The following is an 18,180-nucleotide window of genomic DNA, read 5'->3' on the forward strand; positions in this document are numbered from 1 at the left end:
ACTAACTGCTATCAATCAGATCCACAATCAAATACGGTCTGGCCACTTGAAGGCCAGATAGGCAAAATACAGATGTTGACCTTATCTGTATTTTATGTCTGCATTCTACCCAATGCACTTTGTAAATATTATTGTGCCACAGCTTCATAACTGTCTCGGATGTAGTCATGTGACGAGACAGAAGGGAAACTGCCGTCAGAGCTGACAACGTCACCCTGTGTGGGAGGGGGATGGGGGTTGAAAAAGGAGAATAGTAGGGAAGAGCAAGAAGGTCACAATAAGAGTCCAAAGATTTTAGAGAACACATGAAGAAGGAAAGAAAAGTTTAGGAAGATCAAAGGGACTGGCGGGAAAAGGCTGCTAAATTCGATCACTCCAGATGTTTTAACAAATGGAGAATGAAAGAATAGTCAAGGGCTTCAGGGCTATGGTTTCTAGAGTTTAGGGAAGGTGTGAGGCCTTCAGGTTTACATTGATGATTCCAGGCTACAGGATTGAAAGTTCAGGATTTTTTGTTTAGTTTGTAGGAATGTTCCGGATCTACTGAAAAGATGAGGAACAAGTGGATACTAGGAGCTGTGCTGTATTTCCTGGCCGTGACCGAAACATGGAGTCTTGTGGAAGGTCTGTTAACCTAAAAAAGTATTTATTTAACTGCTTTCATAGTGTACAGATGACTGTATAGTCTGTTAGTTTGAGGTCAATTCAAGGTTCCACACATTCAGATGGATAACAAATATCTCAGATACAAGTGCCCAAGTTTGTTTTACGACAATCATGTTTGTGTCAAGTCAAGTATTCTTTCTATCTCCTTAGGTCAGGAATGTATTTCTTGCAGTCCCCACACACCACTTTGTGACATTCTGTTCTTATATGATACATGGTTTATGTTATTTTTCACATTCTGTGCCATTCTGAAGATCTGACTAATCTTGCAGAGTTCAGTTCGGAAGGAGGGGCAGAGACTGACCTAAATTCAGTTTAGAATTTGAATTCTCAGATGTTTCTTTACTCTTTCCTTTGTGGAAATGATCATTTCACAAAGATCTACGAAAGCAATATAGGAGTGCTTTCCTATTTGGGGGGATTCAAAGAGTTGAGAGTTTTAATGTGTGGGTCCTGTGGGTTTCCCAGTCGACCACAGGGGTTTGTTACTGTTGTTGAGCTTAAACAAGCAAGAATAGAAATGAAAGAAGGAAAGTCTGTAACCCTGACATTTCCTCTTTAGTGGGTAGAATGATATAACTCAACCTTCCATGAGATACTACACACAGTTTACCATAACCGGACAAAAATCTGCTGAAGGAAGCAAGAGCAAAAAATATAACAAATGTTTTGTGATCAATGGAACTGCTTTTCTTTGTGTGGTGTTTGACGTTATTCTCTCCTTGCTACATAAAGATATACAGTATAAGATGTAAAAAACTACAAACATGACAACAATGATACAATGTTGGGTTTATTTACATCAGGGGTGTCGAACTCCGGTCCTCGAGGGCCGCTGTCCTGCATGTTTTAGATGTTTCCCTGCTCCAACACACCTGATTCAATTAAAAGGGTTGTTATAACGACCATTCATTCGAATCAGGTGAGCTGGATCAGGGAAACATCTAAAACATGCAGGACAGCGGCCCTCGAGGACCGGAGCTCGACACCCCTGATTTACATGATGCAAAAACACCACACAAAAGTGATAACATCGTAATTAACTTCACAGTTAAATACTGAATTTCACATGAAACTAAGTATCGTACAAATCTATGTTCTTTGTAAACATCCAGTTTTACACTTCTTTTCACAAAGTCTTTTTGACCCTAATTTAACTTCAATGTTATTTCCAGAAATAGACCAAATACCAAATGAACAGCTACAGTGAATGTTCACCTAACCCCCTCTGTAACCAGCACTTTGATGATTTTCAGTTTGTCATTTTAAGATAAGAACTAGGATAGGGCTGATTTAATCAACCTTCAAACTACATGAATCTCCAGTAAGACGATTAGAAAATAATCCAACTGAATGTTGATAACGTTATGCAGCTAACTTGCACCCCCCCCCCCTTTCACTGTCCCTCAGGAAACAACCCCAATAGCGCTAACTATCGCTCCACCACTTCCTCCACCTCCAACATGCAAGGAGTGTCCAAACTCCATGGTAAATATCTCTACTATTATTATTAGTATTCCAACCCTTGTTTTTGTGGTAAAATGTGGCCTATATGGATGGAATGTACAGGATTAGAGCGTAGTGTTTGGTAATTTCTAAATTGCTACAACTACTATTTTGTAAACTACTGCTGTCCTGACAAATAAAGCTACTGCTCACAACGACCTACCAACAGGATGTGCGCATGTGCAGTGCCTTTTGGAGCATTTTGGTGCCTTTTGGAGCATTTTGGAATCTGTGTGTGTGTATCTGCGTATTAAAATGGGTTTAGTTTTCCATGACTATCTAGAGTCCCGGGCACTGTAAGGTGTAACTGTACTGTGTAAAGTTCATATTTTGCAGGTGTGCTCTTTCTAAACCAATGGAGTGCAGTGTCGCGATTGACGTTGTTTGGATAAGCAGTTCAACATAAAAAATAGTTTGCCACCAGTTTGGTTGACTGAGCTGCACTAAGCTCCCGTGAGCCGAAACAATATGTGCACTGTGCATTATCTACAGTTCAAGAAATCTGTATTTGTGTGTTTCACTGGCATCTTAATCATCGACTGCATCATGGGCACTATGCGCTAGTGCCCATAATTTTTAACTACACAGCATTTTCATGGTGGAAAGAATGGTCTCTTGCAGGTAAATTAAATTTTATTTATAATACATAAAATGTTGTCACTACAATTTGCTAGAAAAAACTAATCTTTTTTTCAGTTGTTCAGCATAGCTTTTTTTTTGCAAACTAGCTGTTTGGGTGCATGACAATAACTTTTTTTCATGGTTTTCTTCCCTTTTTCAAATGTTCTTGAAAACAAGAATTCTGTTTCAGTCTTACTATGTTGGTGTACTGTGAAATCAATTATGATGGATGTTGTTATTAATAAATGTTGTATTGGACAGTATTACAGAAAATGCTGTTCCACCATTATGTTGTATTTCTTAATTCTGTAATGTTGCCTGGTTGTTTAATCATAAACATTTTCATTTCAGATCAGCTGACCTGCAGTCTATATAATAAAATCTACTGATGATGGCCAAAACTCGAACACCTGCGAGTATGGTAAAACCCTGTACAACACAACCAATGTTGACCTTGGTTGACAACAGAGTTTTTTTTATAGCTATGGAGTTCTTATTTTAAAATTAGACTACCTATTTAGAAATAATTCATATGTCTGGTGTATGATACCATTAGTGTTTACTTTAACTGGAGTTGTGCCTTATTTTCATATACCTTCTGGATCAATTTTTGATGTGAAGACTGATCCTGTATCTATGCACGCTGCCAGACTACACATTGCCTGCGAGCTCATTCTGAATGCTTCTAGATATGGAAGATAATATCGACTTAAGTATTCAAGTCCACTGTTATATGTAATGTGTCTTGCATGAAATTGACAATATGATCGGAATTTCTGTCTAAATGGTTGATTATATAAAATATTTTGAACCGCACTCTGTTCTTTCTTCTATTGAGAAATGTGTGACCACTAGTATTCTCCTCTGGTGATTGCAACATTTGACGTCTGGGCAGATCACAATCTATTATCATCTATCAGTACATCATTTATTTGATATTTCCTACCCAGTGGTGGTTCTAGACACTTTTTTTTTCAGTCAGCTCAGGGGGGACACAGGGGGGGCCAGGGACATTTTTACAGGGGCCCTGGCCCCTGTAGACCCCCGTGTAGAACCGCCCCTGTTCCTACCTGACATAATGAGCTACCCTACTCTTAACAACATATAGAGGTGGTAGTCCATTCCCTACCTGACAGAATGAACTACTCTACTCTTCACAACATTTATAGACGTAGTCATCCATTTCGATAGATATTTTCCTACCTGACATAATGAGCTACTCTGCTCTTAACCACATGTTTATTTGTGATCTGACAGAATTAAGTTATATACTTTCCCCACAGTAGGTAAGGTCATTATGTGTCAGAAGAAAGGCTTTGAACCGGTTCAAGGAACAAAAATGAAACCAAAAACGTTTATTTGTGATAATGGTAACCAGTAAAAAAAATGTTTTTGTTCTTTTATTTTGTACAACAAATAAAAACATGTTCTGCTGGATAGGCCACGATGTATAGAGAAGTTCTTTGAAATAGATAGCCAGCACAGAAAAGCCTAAATGTTTTCCCAAGTTTAGCCTACAAGTGTTGCTTTGTGGGTCACACCCAGTTCTGTCATTGACCACAATTGCGAATCAGTCAAATGACCGGGAACCCACAGTAAATTTAGGCCAAAGACAGATTGGAACAGCACTCCTAGTCTGTGATACAATGCGGTTTTGTAATGTTTTGTGACATCGATAGAGGGTACAACTGTACCCTCTCTAGTGCCCTTTTCGGTTCTTGGGTCACTTTGTTGTTTGTCCATGGTTTTTATCTACACTGTAGCTGAGTACTTGTACCTACATGGCAAACTCAGCACTCTCTTGCTAAATCACATGAGAAGCCTAGAAATGTATTTATGTGTGTATCTCTCAGTGTTTGTACTCACAAAAATGAAATTCTGTATTTTTCAGTCTACAGAAGTGAACATTTCCGGGTAGGGAGTAATATAACTTTGCAGTGCAGCAACAAGACATGGAATGAAATGATCTACACCATCTGGAAGATACCCACCCATGAAAAACTGTGTCAAATATCATCCACTGAAGATGGCCAAAACATGAACACCTGCAACGATGGCAAAGCCCTGTGCAATACAACCAATGGAGAGTCCTATCTGTGCATCCCAGAGTTCTCTGAGAGAGATGAAGGCTCCTACTTTTGTGAAACAGTTCATAAGGGAGGGAGCTATGCTGCAAAGATTGATGTGTTGGTAACAGGTAAGACATTATTCACAACCACTGGTACCTACTACCTACAATTCTCAAAACAATGCAGGGAATCCACGTTATGGATTTTTTCAAACTGCTTTTCATTGTCAATACCAATAAGACAACAAATATATATATTTTTTCAAATAATCTTTGGTATTTTTATAAGTAGTAACTCTGCTCCCAAATTTCCACCCCATGGTAGTGCTATGACTCATCGATTTTTCTTTTAACATGTATTGCAGATGCTATTACAAAGTACATACTTTTGCATGCAGTATGCTAACAATTGGGACATACTACTTCACCATAACATTGTTCCTTGTACCTTGAAACTTGAACTACATCCGTCACAGTTTCAAAATGTAAACATTGTTGAAAAAATGGTTGGTGCTAAATGTTTTACTGCGGACCTGACCTTACTATTGAGACCCAGAGAAAGTTAACACTGCATGGCTTTACCTATCCATGTGCAGCAGTTGGATGTTGTGAGCACGACAACAGCATGCTGCGCTTGTAAAATCAACGAAAGTTAAATTGGCTTCATAACTTAGCTTCATATCAGCTACAACTAAATTTCCCATTATCTGCCAATAACTTGTCTATCCAAAATGTATTGTGCATCCCTACAGAAATGTACTAGACTTAACAGTAACATACTGAGATGGTGTGACAAGTGTCAGATTCATCTTCTTGATTTCTTTCTGTGCAGCTCCTCCAATCGTTTCTGCCTGGATAGAGAAAGAGGGCAGCAGGTATACGGCTGTCTGTGAGGCTGTCAGAGGCAAACCTGCTGCTTCCATCACCTGGAGGACCACATGGAACTCCTCCTCAGCTTTGATCACAACTAACTTCACGGATGGATTGCATTCTGTGCGCAGTCGCTTGGTACTACCTGAGGGCGTTGCCATGACAAACCTTAGCTGTGTTGTCAGTCATCCTTCCTGGACAGATGAGCAGACACATGATCCGAATATCGCAACAAAAGATTATTTTTCTGGTATGAGTTGACTGTCAGTTAAACTGTAAAACTATTAGGCCACTAAATCACTTTTTTTGAAAGGGGTTCAGATAGTAATTGTGTTGCCTTGTTCTTGTATGGTGTGTTGTGTGCAGTTGGGAGGGATTGTGTAATCACCCACCCTAAATATATATCAGCATCATGAATAAGTATCAGGTCTACTTCATGTATTTATGTCGCCCTCTCAGATTCCCCCAAATCTCAGATCATCGTCATCTCTGTGGTAACCATCAGTATAGTCATGGCAGTTTTTGGCAGCATATACTTCACTCTGAGGAACCTTCACACAATCAGGTAGGATTGATGCAATCATTCATTTAAAAGTCGCATGTAGTTATATGGTTCTGAAGTCAGTTTTGTGTCATGCCGCATGCTCTTATGAGTTTTCCCTTTGGTACTTGTTTAGTTTTTCACAATGTCTGCTTCATGTTTTGGCTGCTTGCAGTGTTTGGGACCACCTCGTTGTTATGATCAGTTACCTATGCTCTTTTGTGAAACTCTCTCTTGGAAGTCGCTTTGGATAAAAGCGTCTGCTAAACGCATAAATGTAAATGTAATGTAAATGTCCATTTGGATTTCAAGGAATTGCTTTGTGTCCAACACCACACCGGTGGAGTCAAAATGTTCACCGGTATGTAGAGAACCCTGCAGTTGCACACTTTGAAATGATCCCTATATATGACCTATCACAACTTCTTACATGATAGGGTTATGACAATGTATGAACACCATTGGTACTGATGGGGGTTATGGACATATACTGTAACGCTGTTGGTAATGATGGAATGATGGAGTTAAGACAGTGAATTCAGAATATTGTCATTGGGAAAATGTGACAGAGGGTGTCTGTATTTTTCAGGTTGATGAGGTGGAAGAAGTTGAGCCATACGCTAGCTATGTGCAGCGTGTAAACACCATCTACAACTCTTCTGACGACTTCTTTAAATAAAACACACATACATACACACACATGCTTAACCATACACTCCCCTTAGATTTTGGAAGCTTATGAAACTATAATTGAATATAAAAAAAAAACAAGGAGAGCATCATAGACTTGCTGATAAATGTATTTTGATCAGAGTGGAAAAGTAGTTTACAGCCTGAGAACTGAGAAAGTGAGCCCAACTGTTCTGTTCCTCCTGAGAACCCTGGACTCGAGTGTGTGAAACTACCGGTGCTATGCTGAGGGTGTGTGGGATGTTTTCAGACAAATGTACGTGTCTGGTGCTAAAATATTCTAACACTCATTTTTGACTGATGACTGAGACCTTGTAATGATCAAGATATTCCTTCACAACCGGAAGTGCACAGATGTTGAATTCACGTTATCTGTAAACATTAACACGCATACAGTATTTAACATACTATGTATACTATACAAATAAATGTTATAAATATAACAGATTAGGTCAAAATTGTGTGTCTACACCAAAAAGCAGGATTGATAACAATCATATACCTGTGAAACATAACATTTGCCAAACACAGTCACCAACAATGATATGCTAGCTAGCAATTGTATGGTCCACAACAGAATAACTAACTATTTTGCATTAGGCTTAACGGATAGGTAACTGAAAGCATACACAATTATGCTTACCTCCAAAATTACCAGCCCAGCCTGTTTGGCAATGTTGTGGATGATGTAACATGGGCACCCATGGATGTAAATTTTACTAATTTTGGATGGGATGTATCAAACTGTATATATCTTTCCTTGATTGGTATATGTGTGTTTTATCACCCAGTATTTTTACATTTTTAAATTCACATGGAAAAAGCTACTTCTTTTAAATTGCTGCCAGCTTCCCAATCAGCCATTTCCCCCCCTGCTTTCAAGGCTGCAATTCTCTTGTCTCTCAGCAGATGTCGCAGGGGTTCCTTTGCACAAGTTTGCATCAACTCCTGTGAATAGTTTACATGTATATTTAATAGCATGGCAAATTAATTCAATCGATAACAAGGCAAATTAATTCAATCGATAACAAGGCAAATATGTAACATGACCTACTTTACCATGACTATTATAAATGGAAAAGAGAGAAAAAATAAGAGAGCCAGGAGAAACGGAAGAAAAAGAAGGAGCTGAGTGTCAGTTTCCTTAATATTTACAGTGCCCAGTATCATTCCCCCTACCTGCTTTAGTGAATACTATGCAGTCAGTATGTTTAATGATTACAGTTTAATAGATATTTAGACATAAGACAATAGAGGGCAGGTACAGATGGTTACAAAACTGAACTATACAATACAACAATAAGACACCATAATACACAAATTCATAACATAATTAAAATGTCTCAAGTTTAGCCATAGGCAAAACCTTCCTTTGGCACGTCTGTAGGCTTTAGCCCCACCACCAACTGTAAGTGACGTGGAGGCTGTGGGGAAACCGTCAGACCAGCAAAAGGGCAGTCGATCTTATGGTTCAAGACGCTTCTAAATAATAACAATGGCACTTACAGTTGACTTGGGCAGATCTAGTAGGACAGAAATACAATTTGAGAGATTATGAAGCTCAGCTGGAGATGAACAATGCATCCTGGATTGGTTCGTTGAGGGAGGGTTGTGTCGCTGAATTGGCTTTTAACCAACCAACCTGGAGGCCTCAACAGAGATACATGCTGACCTCTAGTGGAGAAATAGTATTCTGTCAATGTTCATTCCCTCTTGTAGTTTTTTTCTCCAACTGACAGTGCTCGGAGGTCAGCCTCAGACCTACTTGCTACAACCTACTTGCAGGTGTCATAGAGGCCCTGTTTGTGCTGGAGACTGGGACGTTGTGCTAAGCTAACTCTTATCAAAACTCTTTCAAGGAAGACCTCTATTTAATTGGAGATTTGAAATGTAGCCTCCAACAAGTGGAGTCTGTTCACCTATGTGGATGTGCTGAAGCTTTCTCTTGGCTTTGTCGGAAATCACAGTTACTGTGTTTGTAATTAGTGGCAAAACCGTCATAAAAAAACAAAGCCAACCAAAAAAACAAGGACACACACATTCATGTTTCTTCTTGAGGAAATACTATGTAGTTATAGAGAATAATATATAATAACAGTAACAATATTTCAACAAAAGCTTCATTTAATTGGAATTCAGAGATGTAAATGTAATCCCTCAAAATGGCTCTTTCTTTTCCTGTAATTACCACACAGGGCACACACTCAGCGCCTACACCCATAGCTGGCCTCACTGCATTATCTCTGAAACCCGGTGCACACTGGTATCTGTGTGTGTTGTCCTTAGAAGACAAAGCCCTTCAGAGGACATGCACAAGGAGAGAGTCAGGAGTGAAAGCTGGGATGAGGAGGCAGTATATGAGGCATGACTGCTTCCAGACTGAGGTCACTCAGTGACCATGTGACCTTATCCCCCTTGAATTCCATCCCCATCACTATGATATCCCTGATGAAAAAAAGCAGTAGTACACTTTACTGTGCACTGCTGAAGTTTGGACAATGGAGTGATCTGATTTGCTCAGAAGTAAACATTACTAGCTTTATTTTGGTACCATAATCCACTCAACATGTCAAGCCTACACACACACGCTCAGCTCACAATCAAACAAAGAGCTGTGTGTGTACGTGTGTGTGCCGGAGGGGGGGGGGGGAGAGGGGGCATTTATATACTTGAACTCAAAGATCAACGGGGACATTTGCAACTGTGTGTGTGTTTGTGTGTGAGAGACACCTTGAGAGAGCGCGATATAGAGGTAGATTGAAGGGAGAGTGTGTTTGATCTCCCAAACAATTCCTCTAGCCCCGACAAAGGATTACACACCATTTGAACAAAGTGCAAATGTGCATTATTTCTTCACCAAAGCCAGATGATGGGAGAGGAATTTTACTTTGACACAGCCAATTCAGTCGGATCAACCTTGATGCAGTCCTCAAGCAAGATCACACGCTCAAAACAAAAACAATTTGAGGTCAATGGTTTTTTTCTGTCTCAAGCAGAATAGTTTTTAAATATCGTAAAGAATTGTAAGCTTTCTCAGTCATTTATTGATATTTATCAAGCAACAGCATTTATCTTCATATGGGGGCTTTAACCATGGGTATCAATGAGCTATTCAGTGTGTCAGCACGCTTAGGAAAACAGGACACACATGGAAACCACGGTCCCTCCACACACATATTGAATGCTTTAGACACATCAAAAATGACATTGACAGGGAAATACACAGTTTCTCATACTAATAAACATGAGCTTGTGGTGTGTGTATACCACACATCTACAAATAGATATTACACCATGCACATGAAGCATGAGTCAAACGTGAAAAATGAATGGATAATATACTAAAAAACATAAAATTGTATAGTAACTGTCTAGACACTCGCAGACACACACAACTAAGCGTTTACAATTGGCAACTAGCTGGCCAGACACATTTATAATCCATTCCACCCTTGGCGCCTGTAGGACGTGACCATAGCGTCAGTTTCAGAGAATCTGATCAAACCATCTGACCATGGAATCTAACCAAATTCTCATGCACACACTCAGTTATTAGCTCCCCTCGAAACACAAATGATATCTAGTGTATGATATTGCAAGATATTTACACCGGACAAAAACTGTAACCCCAAAACTCCTCAGTTAAAAAATAATTCTAACCAGGGTATAAAAATTAAAAGGTGTATTGAAATATTAAAGTCTACAAGTATCATTATGGACTAGCTGGGGATTGAGAGTAATTCTGTCATTTAGGAGTAGAGGTAAACGGAGGGTATCATTGATGTTTGGGTCTGTCAAGCGCTCCAGTGATGTTGGTCTTGATTGTAGTGTAGTGTGCTGTATATGTCTTCTGATGTGATGTCATCCTCTCCCTTTCCTGTCTTTTTCCCCACAGTTGATAAAGCTGAAGTTGATTGGTTCGTGTAATCCCCCTCTCTACCTATTTCAAACGTTGTCTCAAATGACAACTCAGTCTGAGAGAGAGAGAGACAGAGAGAGAGAGAGAGAGAGAGAGAGAGAGAGAGAGAGAGAGAGAGAGAGAAAGAGAGAGAGAGAGAAAGGGAGGAAAATCCCAACATTCAGAGACCAGGTTAGATTGAGGTCAGAGCTAATTTACTGGGTAATTCAGTGGTCCAGAAAACCATAGAATGCATCAAGTTCAGGCATTTTAATCAGGTTTCCACCCAAAATCTAAAATGGTCTGCCAAACTGCATGAAACAACGCCAGAGAACGAATAGCCCTGATACTGTGCTCTGGGAGGTGTAAGGGTCAAAACACAGCCGTTCAGAATTAGAATGAAATGCATAAGTTAAAGTTATGCTTTTTAATAGTTATTTCTGTGTCTGTCCATCCATACATTACATGTATCTGTCTGTATGGCTGTGACACTGGTTCAGCTAGCTAAACCATTAAGCCATTGTCTTCACGCTATAGGTATTACCTTCCCCTACACATGCATGCAGACACACACATGCAAGCTGAAGCAGCATCCTATTCTCTTGGCCCTCCTTAGGATGGATCTCCATCTATAAATGAGTTTATAGCACAAAAAGCAGGGAAACAATATCAGCTTTGTATAACAAGAGTCCTAAAGAAGCACTGACGCAATCCAGCTGTAGAAAATTATGGCCTTGACAACCAATTACGTTCTCAGAATAGCCAGGTCAGCAAGGTAAAATTAATCACATACTATGTTTCTCCTGTCCTCCTCTGAACAAGGGAGAGTGTAAAAAGTATGTATACAATTTCTGAAGGATGTTAAAGGCAGGTAGTTTTACAAAACTAGCTATTTTGGCTTGAGTTTGAAAGTACCCAAGCCAAAACAACACACCCCCTCCCTTCAAAGCCACTCCCCCAAAACCAATGAACGCTGTCCCTGACTACTGCAATGAGTGCACAGACAGGTAGGAGACAGGCAAGTAGCTCCTCCATTCATTGCATTTGGTCCGAATGCAATGATAGGTTGTGTTTGTTACAGTCCGGCTATGTACACAGACATTGGATTTATTTTATTTTACTGTCAGAGCATTTGATTTATTGATTACTATCAGAATGTGACGTTTATTTCAGCAATAATGACAAAAGTGTTTCTCAAAACATTACCTACCCTGCCTTTAAGCTCATGTGTTTCTATGTTTTCTGTAGACATGCATGTGTCGGTCAGCACATCAGATAGCCAGTCAGTTAGTCAGCCGGTCAGTCAGCCAGTCACTCACCCTCTTTGCGTAGGAAACACTTCCAGAGGCAGAAGCAGAGGCTCATAACCAGCAGAGCTGCAACTGTTGTAACTGAGATAAGGATAGTGAGAGCTGTCCCAACTAGAGAGAGAGAAAGAGAACAAATAGTTTAGGCACTTGTTGTTCTTGGATGTAATTTATTTAGCCTAAGAATTATAAGCTGCTTCAACATAGAGTACCTTGTTTTAACCATGTGTAATTCATTGTAATTTATCAGAAGTTTAGAACATTTCGGATTTGCTGTGAAACAATCTCTCTCACTGTGTGCATGTGTGTATGTGTGCGTGTGTCCACAATAGGCCTCTGTATGAGAATTGTTGTAGTCTTGGCTAGTCTCAAACCAAGACTACAGCATGTATCAATCTATTGTGATCTAAGTGTTATAAAGTTTAGGCTTTTTACTGGCTGCATCGGACTACTTATTCCAGAAACAGGTCAGTTTAAGACAATCTGAGGCCGAGGCCAGTTGAGATATGGTTCCTCCCAAACTCTTCCCTTATGTGTGTGAGCGTGTGTGTGAAACCCCTAGCTTGAACTCACTCTTGGTATTCATAGATACAGCGATAGGAGACTCTAAGCCCTTATGATGGACCAGGCATTTGATGGAGACGTCCTTCAGGAGCCCTGTTCGGACGGTGAGAGTGCTGATGACCAGGGTTGTCCCGTCCCCTTGGGCCAGTTGGGAGGTCACAGGCGGCCCGATGGTGCGGTTGTCTCTCTCCACGTTCCATACAATCTCTGCAGGAGGGCGGGATTGGGAGGTGCAGTTGGCCTCGATCACCCCTGGAGACACTGTCTTGTAGCTCACATGGGGCTTGGGCAGCACTGGGGAACCACACACACACACACACAGTTAAACATTATATACAGCACAGATATATACACACTCTGCACTAAATCTCACTTACAGTGTAACTGAATAGTTGAAACAACAGTCTTTGCACTGTGGATATCTAAGGCAGGATTATGCCATGGCTCCACTTTGTCTCAAGATTCTAGTTCTTGTAGCTACAACCCGGTGTGAAGGCATACACCACAAGGCCTCAGTCTGAGGAATGTTGCTTCTTGCATAGTTGGGATCCATATGCAAAGCCTTGCCTCTGTTTTCAATTCTCTGTCCTCAGAGCAGGGGGAGGAATGTTGTTCAATGGAATTGAGAATATTTGAGTTGGCTAGCAGAAAGAGGGCAGATCTGTCCAAAAATCTGCTCTGTATCCCACTATCTACAATCTTCAGCTCTTTTTTGTAGAGAACTGTCCTCTATAAACGTCTGATCTCCTGTTCCAGAGAACCATCAGTACCTTAGTGAACCTCCACCGTCAAGCCATCTGGTTTAGAACTATGGCAGATGAAGGAGCACTTTTGACAACTGAGGACAGATGAACTACTGTACTACTGCCTGACACACCCACGCTCTCTAAGCCCCATGGTTCCTCTCCAGGCCGAGGCCTGAAAAAGGGAGGATAAGGATGAGAATATAATATAATCTGTTTGGCTAGAGGAACAGCTTACCCTTCAGACCAACACAGTGTTGTGGTGGGAATCCAGCATTGATACAGGAAAGAGGGGGGGAGGTGACTGAGAGCAAGAAACAAGTAAGAGGGAAGAGAGAGGGAGTCCGCGTGCCGAGCAAGAGAGAGCGAGAGAGAGCGAGAGACAGAGAGAGGGAGAAAGAGAGACGCAGTCGAAGAGAGAGAGAGAGAGCAAAGAGGGAAGCACTGTCTACGGCCAACAGTGACACAGTCAGCCTGGTGCCATTCTCTCCCTCAACCCTTCGCTCACCCCACCATTCCATCTCTTTCTCCCTGCTCACCAATGAGCCCTTTCTCTTGCAGAACTGTCAGCCTGAGTTTCATGTTCTAGTTAATTACACATAACACCAGCAAACACATCACACCCAAACCCATGCCACCAAACACAGACATGCTGCTGTCCTCTTTTTAAATATCAAATATCAGATATATACTCCAACTATTCCAGTCCTAGCCATGATCCGGTCATAGCTCTACTAAATTGCTGTCCTGCTCCTCCTCCTCCCAGCTCCTCAGAGAAGACTGCAGGTGTCTCCCCTCAGGCCCCAGCCATATCTGTCAGCTTCAGAACAAGGAGATCCCAGACACATTTTCTTCCTCCTCCTCTTTTCTGTCCCAGAGCAGCCTGTGCATGGGACCCCAGGCCCCAGCCCAGCCATGACATACAGTCACTCAGGGAGCATGATACACTCGAGCGCTGCACTGCCATCAATTACACTGATCCTGGATCCCCAGGTGCTGCACTTGAATCTGACTATCTTTTGCATTACTGCAATGTGTTTGCAATTTTGTAACTATTTGAGCTATATAATAATGTACTATATTTTGTCACCATGTTTATGTACTGTGTTACTTTTATGCCATGCATATTACAATTACATTTACATTTAGTCGTACATTTAGCAGACGCTCTTATCCAGAGCGACTTACAGTAAGTACAGGGACATTCCCCCCCGAGGCAAGTAGGGTGAAGTGCCTTGCCCAAGGAAACAACGTCATTTGGCACGGCGGGGAATCGATCGAACAACCTTCTGATTACTAGCCCGACTCCCTCACCGCTCAGCCATCTGTCTCCCACGATGTTCCTATCTCTCCGTCCTTACACCAATTTTGGGTTAGGGTTAGCCACAGCCCTGCTTTCGTTGCCAATGCTATTTGTTGTCTTATGACAATACGTCCAACTGAATAGAATGTGCATGTTGGACAATCATAATGACGCCTTTTAGCGCACGGCCAATCTGATACCAGATCAGGACCGCCTCCAACCCCCTGCCCCCACGGCTTCAATAAGGCCAAATATGCAGACAAACAAACTATCTTCTCTAAGCCATGAAGGGAAACATCCCACTGCTGTTACCTGATCCTACATGAGTATTGCAAGTACTATAGACAGGAATAACACTGCAGCTACATAGGCCTGTGAGAGTCATTATCCAGCATGGAGCCAGTGGACACACCCTCAGACTGGCTCTTAACTCGGCGCAGAAGGGAAACAGACGCCATTCACTGTTTAGTTATACAGCCCTTTTCCACGCTATAACATTTTTAGAGGTGAAGGAAGGAGGATAGTTGTTTACATACTAAAAAAACTGAACCCCAATGGCCAAAAACCATTACTAGACCACTCACAGTCATTATATTCATCCTCAATATGTTCATCGTCATTACCACTATCATTATCTTCATCATCAATGAATAATGTTCACCATCATCATCATCATCATCATCATCACAACCACTAATACCATCATCTCCATTATCATAATCATCCCCCCACCCATAGTTACCATAGACAGAGAGGCAGGAAGTTGCGGTCTTAGTACCCTCAGGGTAGGTGTGGTACTGGCAGGTATAGCAGCCCTCGTCCTGGGTGCTGACAGGCTGGAGGGTGAGCTGGCTGTTGGACAGGGAGGCGCTGAGCCAGACCCTGCCCTGGAAGGGGGGCTCGATCATTGGGTCGCTGCGCTTGGCGTAGGAGGCTATTTCACCTGAGTCCCCTTGCTCGACTGTCCTCTTCCACAGAACTTGCTGGACCTTTTCAGGCAGGCCATAGGAGCAAGAAAGCGACGCCTGTTTGCCACTCACTGCTGTCTTGTTACCCTCAGATGTGAGACGAGCTGGGGGAAAAGAGAAAGACAGGGGAAGAGAGTGAGGGGGAGAAAGGGAGAGGGAGGAATCTGAACGTTGGTACAAGGTGGGAACAGAACACGGAGATACACACAGATTAGCTGACATTAGCTCAAGTGTCTGAAACAGCTGCTTTCGCTTTACTGAACAATCCCTCTCTCCAACCTCAGTGGCTACACTGGGATCCATTCCTCTGCATTCCTTTTCTTTCCATAACCCCAAGATCCGAGCTCTAGGCGACTGTTCTCTCTCGCACACACGTGTACACACACACAGACACACGTGCTAACTCAAAGGTGGGAACAAAGTGTGGCACCAAAGAGAAAGACGAATGGCATCGGAGCAAATGATTTAGGACCATCAGCGAATCTAATTATAGATCTAATGTGAACACACTGGTCTAACTCGGCCTTGTCCTCTCTCTTTCTTTGGCCCTCTATATTACCTCCATCATTATCTACAGCATCGCCTCCATCAATAGCTGTCACCACAAGTACCATCTATCACCACCACAACTGCCTATCTCCGGCGTCATTATCTACAGTGTCACCCCCATCACCGCCCATCAATCAGCCGACACCGCCCTACCCCGCTTTGCTCCTGTCGATTGTGTCTTCATTGTGTAAAGAGAACCCTTGACCCCCCAGCCCCGGGCCAGACTGTATGTTCTCACAGGTGACGGTGAGGCAGGTGCGTCCCTCCTCGGATCCGACTGGATGCAGGTCAAAGATGCATGTGTAGCAGCCCTCATCCCTGAAGCCCACCCTGCGGATGGTGATGGCGGAGGAGTCCTTGGTGGAGCGGGCCAGCTGCACGTGCTGCTGCCCGCTCACGCTGTCAACCTGGCCCGGCTGATGGGAGAGCAGTGTTTGGTTCTTAACATCCAGCCAGCGGACCTGCCTCACAGCATCACCCCGGACCCCGGACACACTGCAGGTCAGGGTGAAGGGCTGCTCGACTGGTGCCTCCAACTGGGGTGGAGCTACCACCCTACCTGAGATATACAGAACAAAGATCAAATAAAACGTTATTAAACCCAAAGAAAATTATTGTGCCAGAAATTGCTGGAAGGTTACAACATTGCTCAGTAATAACAACAATGCGTAAGTATAATAAATTAAGTAATAATAAAAAAAGGTATATATATAAAACGTATATATATATAATAAATATAAAGTGTATAACGTGGTAAATGCTAAGGAAGTAAAGGATGAAGGTAATACTGCACAATACGTATCTCCAACGGTCTCTATTATTCACGCTTTTCATTTCTTTGGTTCAACACAGGTTTCACTTTTTGTATTGCGGACACGTACCCTGCAGTCTGGCCACCAGTAATAAGGACATACACAGCTGCAGGCATCTCTTCAAGTCGGCCTCACACATCATCGTCTCCATCAGAGAGGGCAGGTGTGGGGATGGGGTGAAAGGTCACACTAGTCAGACCGGTCAAAAACAGTAACTCACACAACAATAAACAATTAAAAACAGAGCTCAACTTACAGCAGAGGAAAGACAAGGATTGATGTGTAGCTGGAACATGATACCAGCCATATATCTTTGATTAAAAAAACTTACAGTGTGAACGGTGGTGTAGACTGTCTTCAGGTTGTTTATCAGGCCAGCTTCATCTTACACACGCGTATGTCTGTCTGTCACTCTCCTAGTGCAGATGATGAGAGACCACAATCAAAGATCTACCCCAACAATGAGATAATATAGTTAGTCTACCACACACCACCTTACCGTTTCCTATGAATCTACTGAGAACACTTTATTTTCACATTAGCTCTCTTTCATTTTTAAGATTATAGAATGAATTCAGCGAAAATCGTTTACTTTATCCCTCGACTTCACATCCAAAGCTTGCTTTCAATGTTAAACCATCTCTATAATTCAGTAATATAGGCTGGATCCTCGAACTATTCGGGTTTTTTACACGAAAACTTTTTTTTCTGAAAAATAAAACATATATCTTACTCGAAAACTTCAGGATGATGCGTGCTCTCTCGGTGAGTGTAGTGTTATATGGATTTGCAGTCTACAGTCTACTCACGGTCCGGTCCGGTCTACTTGTGATCTGTACTTAGTGAACGATTCGTTCATTTTGACCGAATCTTTAAAAATGACTCAGAGAGTGATTCGTTCATTTTCTCTCGGCAGCACATCGTGACATCATTTAGCAAGGCTCAATATATGAAAACAGATTCGTTCACCACTCGACTCGGGTCGGTCTTTCTTACATTTTTCACGGGACTTGCATGGGCTCGGTATAGCAACATAAACGATTCGTTCACAACTGGGGAGCGTTTCTTTTGACT

At 41.9% G+C, this 18,180-nt stretch overlaps 2 protein-coding genes across 6 annotated transcripts; one reads left to right on the forward strand and one right to left on the reverse strand.

The window, feature by feature from the left end:
* Positions 1–223: 223 nt before the first annotated feature.
* On the forward strand, positions 224–7,405 carry si:ch211-214p13.9 (cell surface glycoprotein CD200 receptor 1-A). Of its 2 annotated transcripts, none has more exons than XR_006958031.1 (7): positions 224–624; positions 2,077–2,154; positions 4,685–4,990; positions 5,694–5,981; positions 6,191–6,296; positions 6,448–6,633; positions 6,862–7,405. XR_006958031.1 is itself a non-coding variant. In XM_047046278.1 (7 exons), the coding sequence occupies exons 1-7, from the start codon at positions 552–554 to the stop codon at positions 6,949–6,951; spliced, it is 990 nt and encodes a 329-aa protein (XP_046902234.1). In that variant the 5' UTR covers positions 224–551; the 3' UTR covers positions 6,952–7,405. The 2 variants fall into 2 exon arrangements, 1 of the variants encoding a protein (XP_046902234.1); XM_047046278.1 differs by having other exon boundaries at positions 6,585–6,633.
* A 767-nt stretch (positions 7,406–8,172) lies between these two features.
* zgc:113337 (uncharacterized protein LOC503741 homolog) lies at positions 8,173–18,137 on the reverse strand. Of its 4 annotated transcripts, none has more exons than XM_047047569.1 (9): positions 17,840–18,137; positions 17,438–17,522; positions 17,176–17,251; positions 16,533–16,853; positions 15,520–15,849; positions 12,741–13,025; positions 12,180–12,281; positions 11,405–11,489; positions 8,173–10,936 (listed from the first exon to the last, which is right to left on the reverse strand). In XM_047047569.1, exons 3-8 carry the CDS (start codon positions 17,246–17,248, stop codon positions 11,473–11,475), a joined length of 1,128 nt encoding a protein of 375 aa, XP_046903525.1. In that variant the 5' UTR covers positions 17,249–17,251; positions 17,438–17,522; positions 17,840–18,137; the 3' UTR covers positions 8,173–10,936; positions 11,405–11,472. The 4 variants fall into 4 exon arrangements, with proteins under 4 accessions (XP_046903525.1, XP_046903523.1, XP_046903524.1 ...); XM_047047567.1 differs by having other exon boundaries at positions 17,176–17,295; positions 17,840–18,135; XM_047047568.1 differs by having other exon boundaries at positions 17,176–17,295; positions 17,438–17,556; positions 17,840–18,135.
* Between the last annotated feature and the right edge of the window lie 43 nt (positions 18,138–18,180).

The sequence above is a fragment of the Hypomesus transpacificus genome, chromosome 23 (genome assembly GCF_021917145.1).
Source record: "Hypomesus transpacificus isolate Combined female chromosome 23, fHypTra1, whole genome shotgun sequence".
In the NCBI taxonomy this organism is placed as follows: Eukaryota; Metazoa; Chordata; class Actinopteri; order Osmeriformes; family Osmeridae; genus Hypomesus; species Hypomesus transpacificus.

Bases quoted from the DNA above. Each gene is read 5' to 3' on its own strand.
- si:ch211-214p13.9 (XM_047046278.1), top strand. From the start codon at position 552: ATGAGGAACAAGTGGATACTAGGAGCTGTGCTGTATTTCCTGGCCGTG. The intron at 5,982-6,190 runs GTATGAGTTGAC...TCGCCCTCTCAG, and splicing joins AACAAAAGATTATTTTTCTG to ATTCCCCCAAATCTCAGATC. The intron at 6,297-6,584 runs GTAGGATTGATG...TTGGATTTCAAG, and splicing joins AGGAACCTTCACACAATCAG to GAATTGCTTTGTGTCCAACA.
- zgc:113337 (XM_047047567.1), bottom strand. From the start codon at position 17,257: ATGGAGACGATGATGTGTGAGGCCGACTTGAAGAGATGCCTGCAGCTG. The intron at 15,850-16,532 runs GTGAGAACATAC...CTTTTCCCCCAG, and splicing joins CACCTGCCTCACCGTCACCT to CTCGTCTCACATCTGAGGGT. The intron at 13,026-15,519 runs GTAACTATGGGT...GTGGTTCCCCAG, and splicing joins TTCCTGCCTCTCTGTCTATG to TGCTGCCCAAGCCCCATGTG.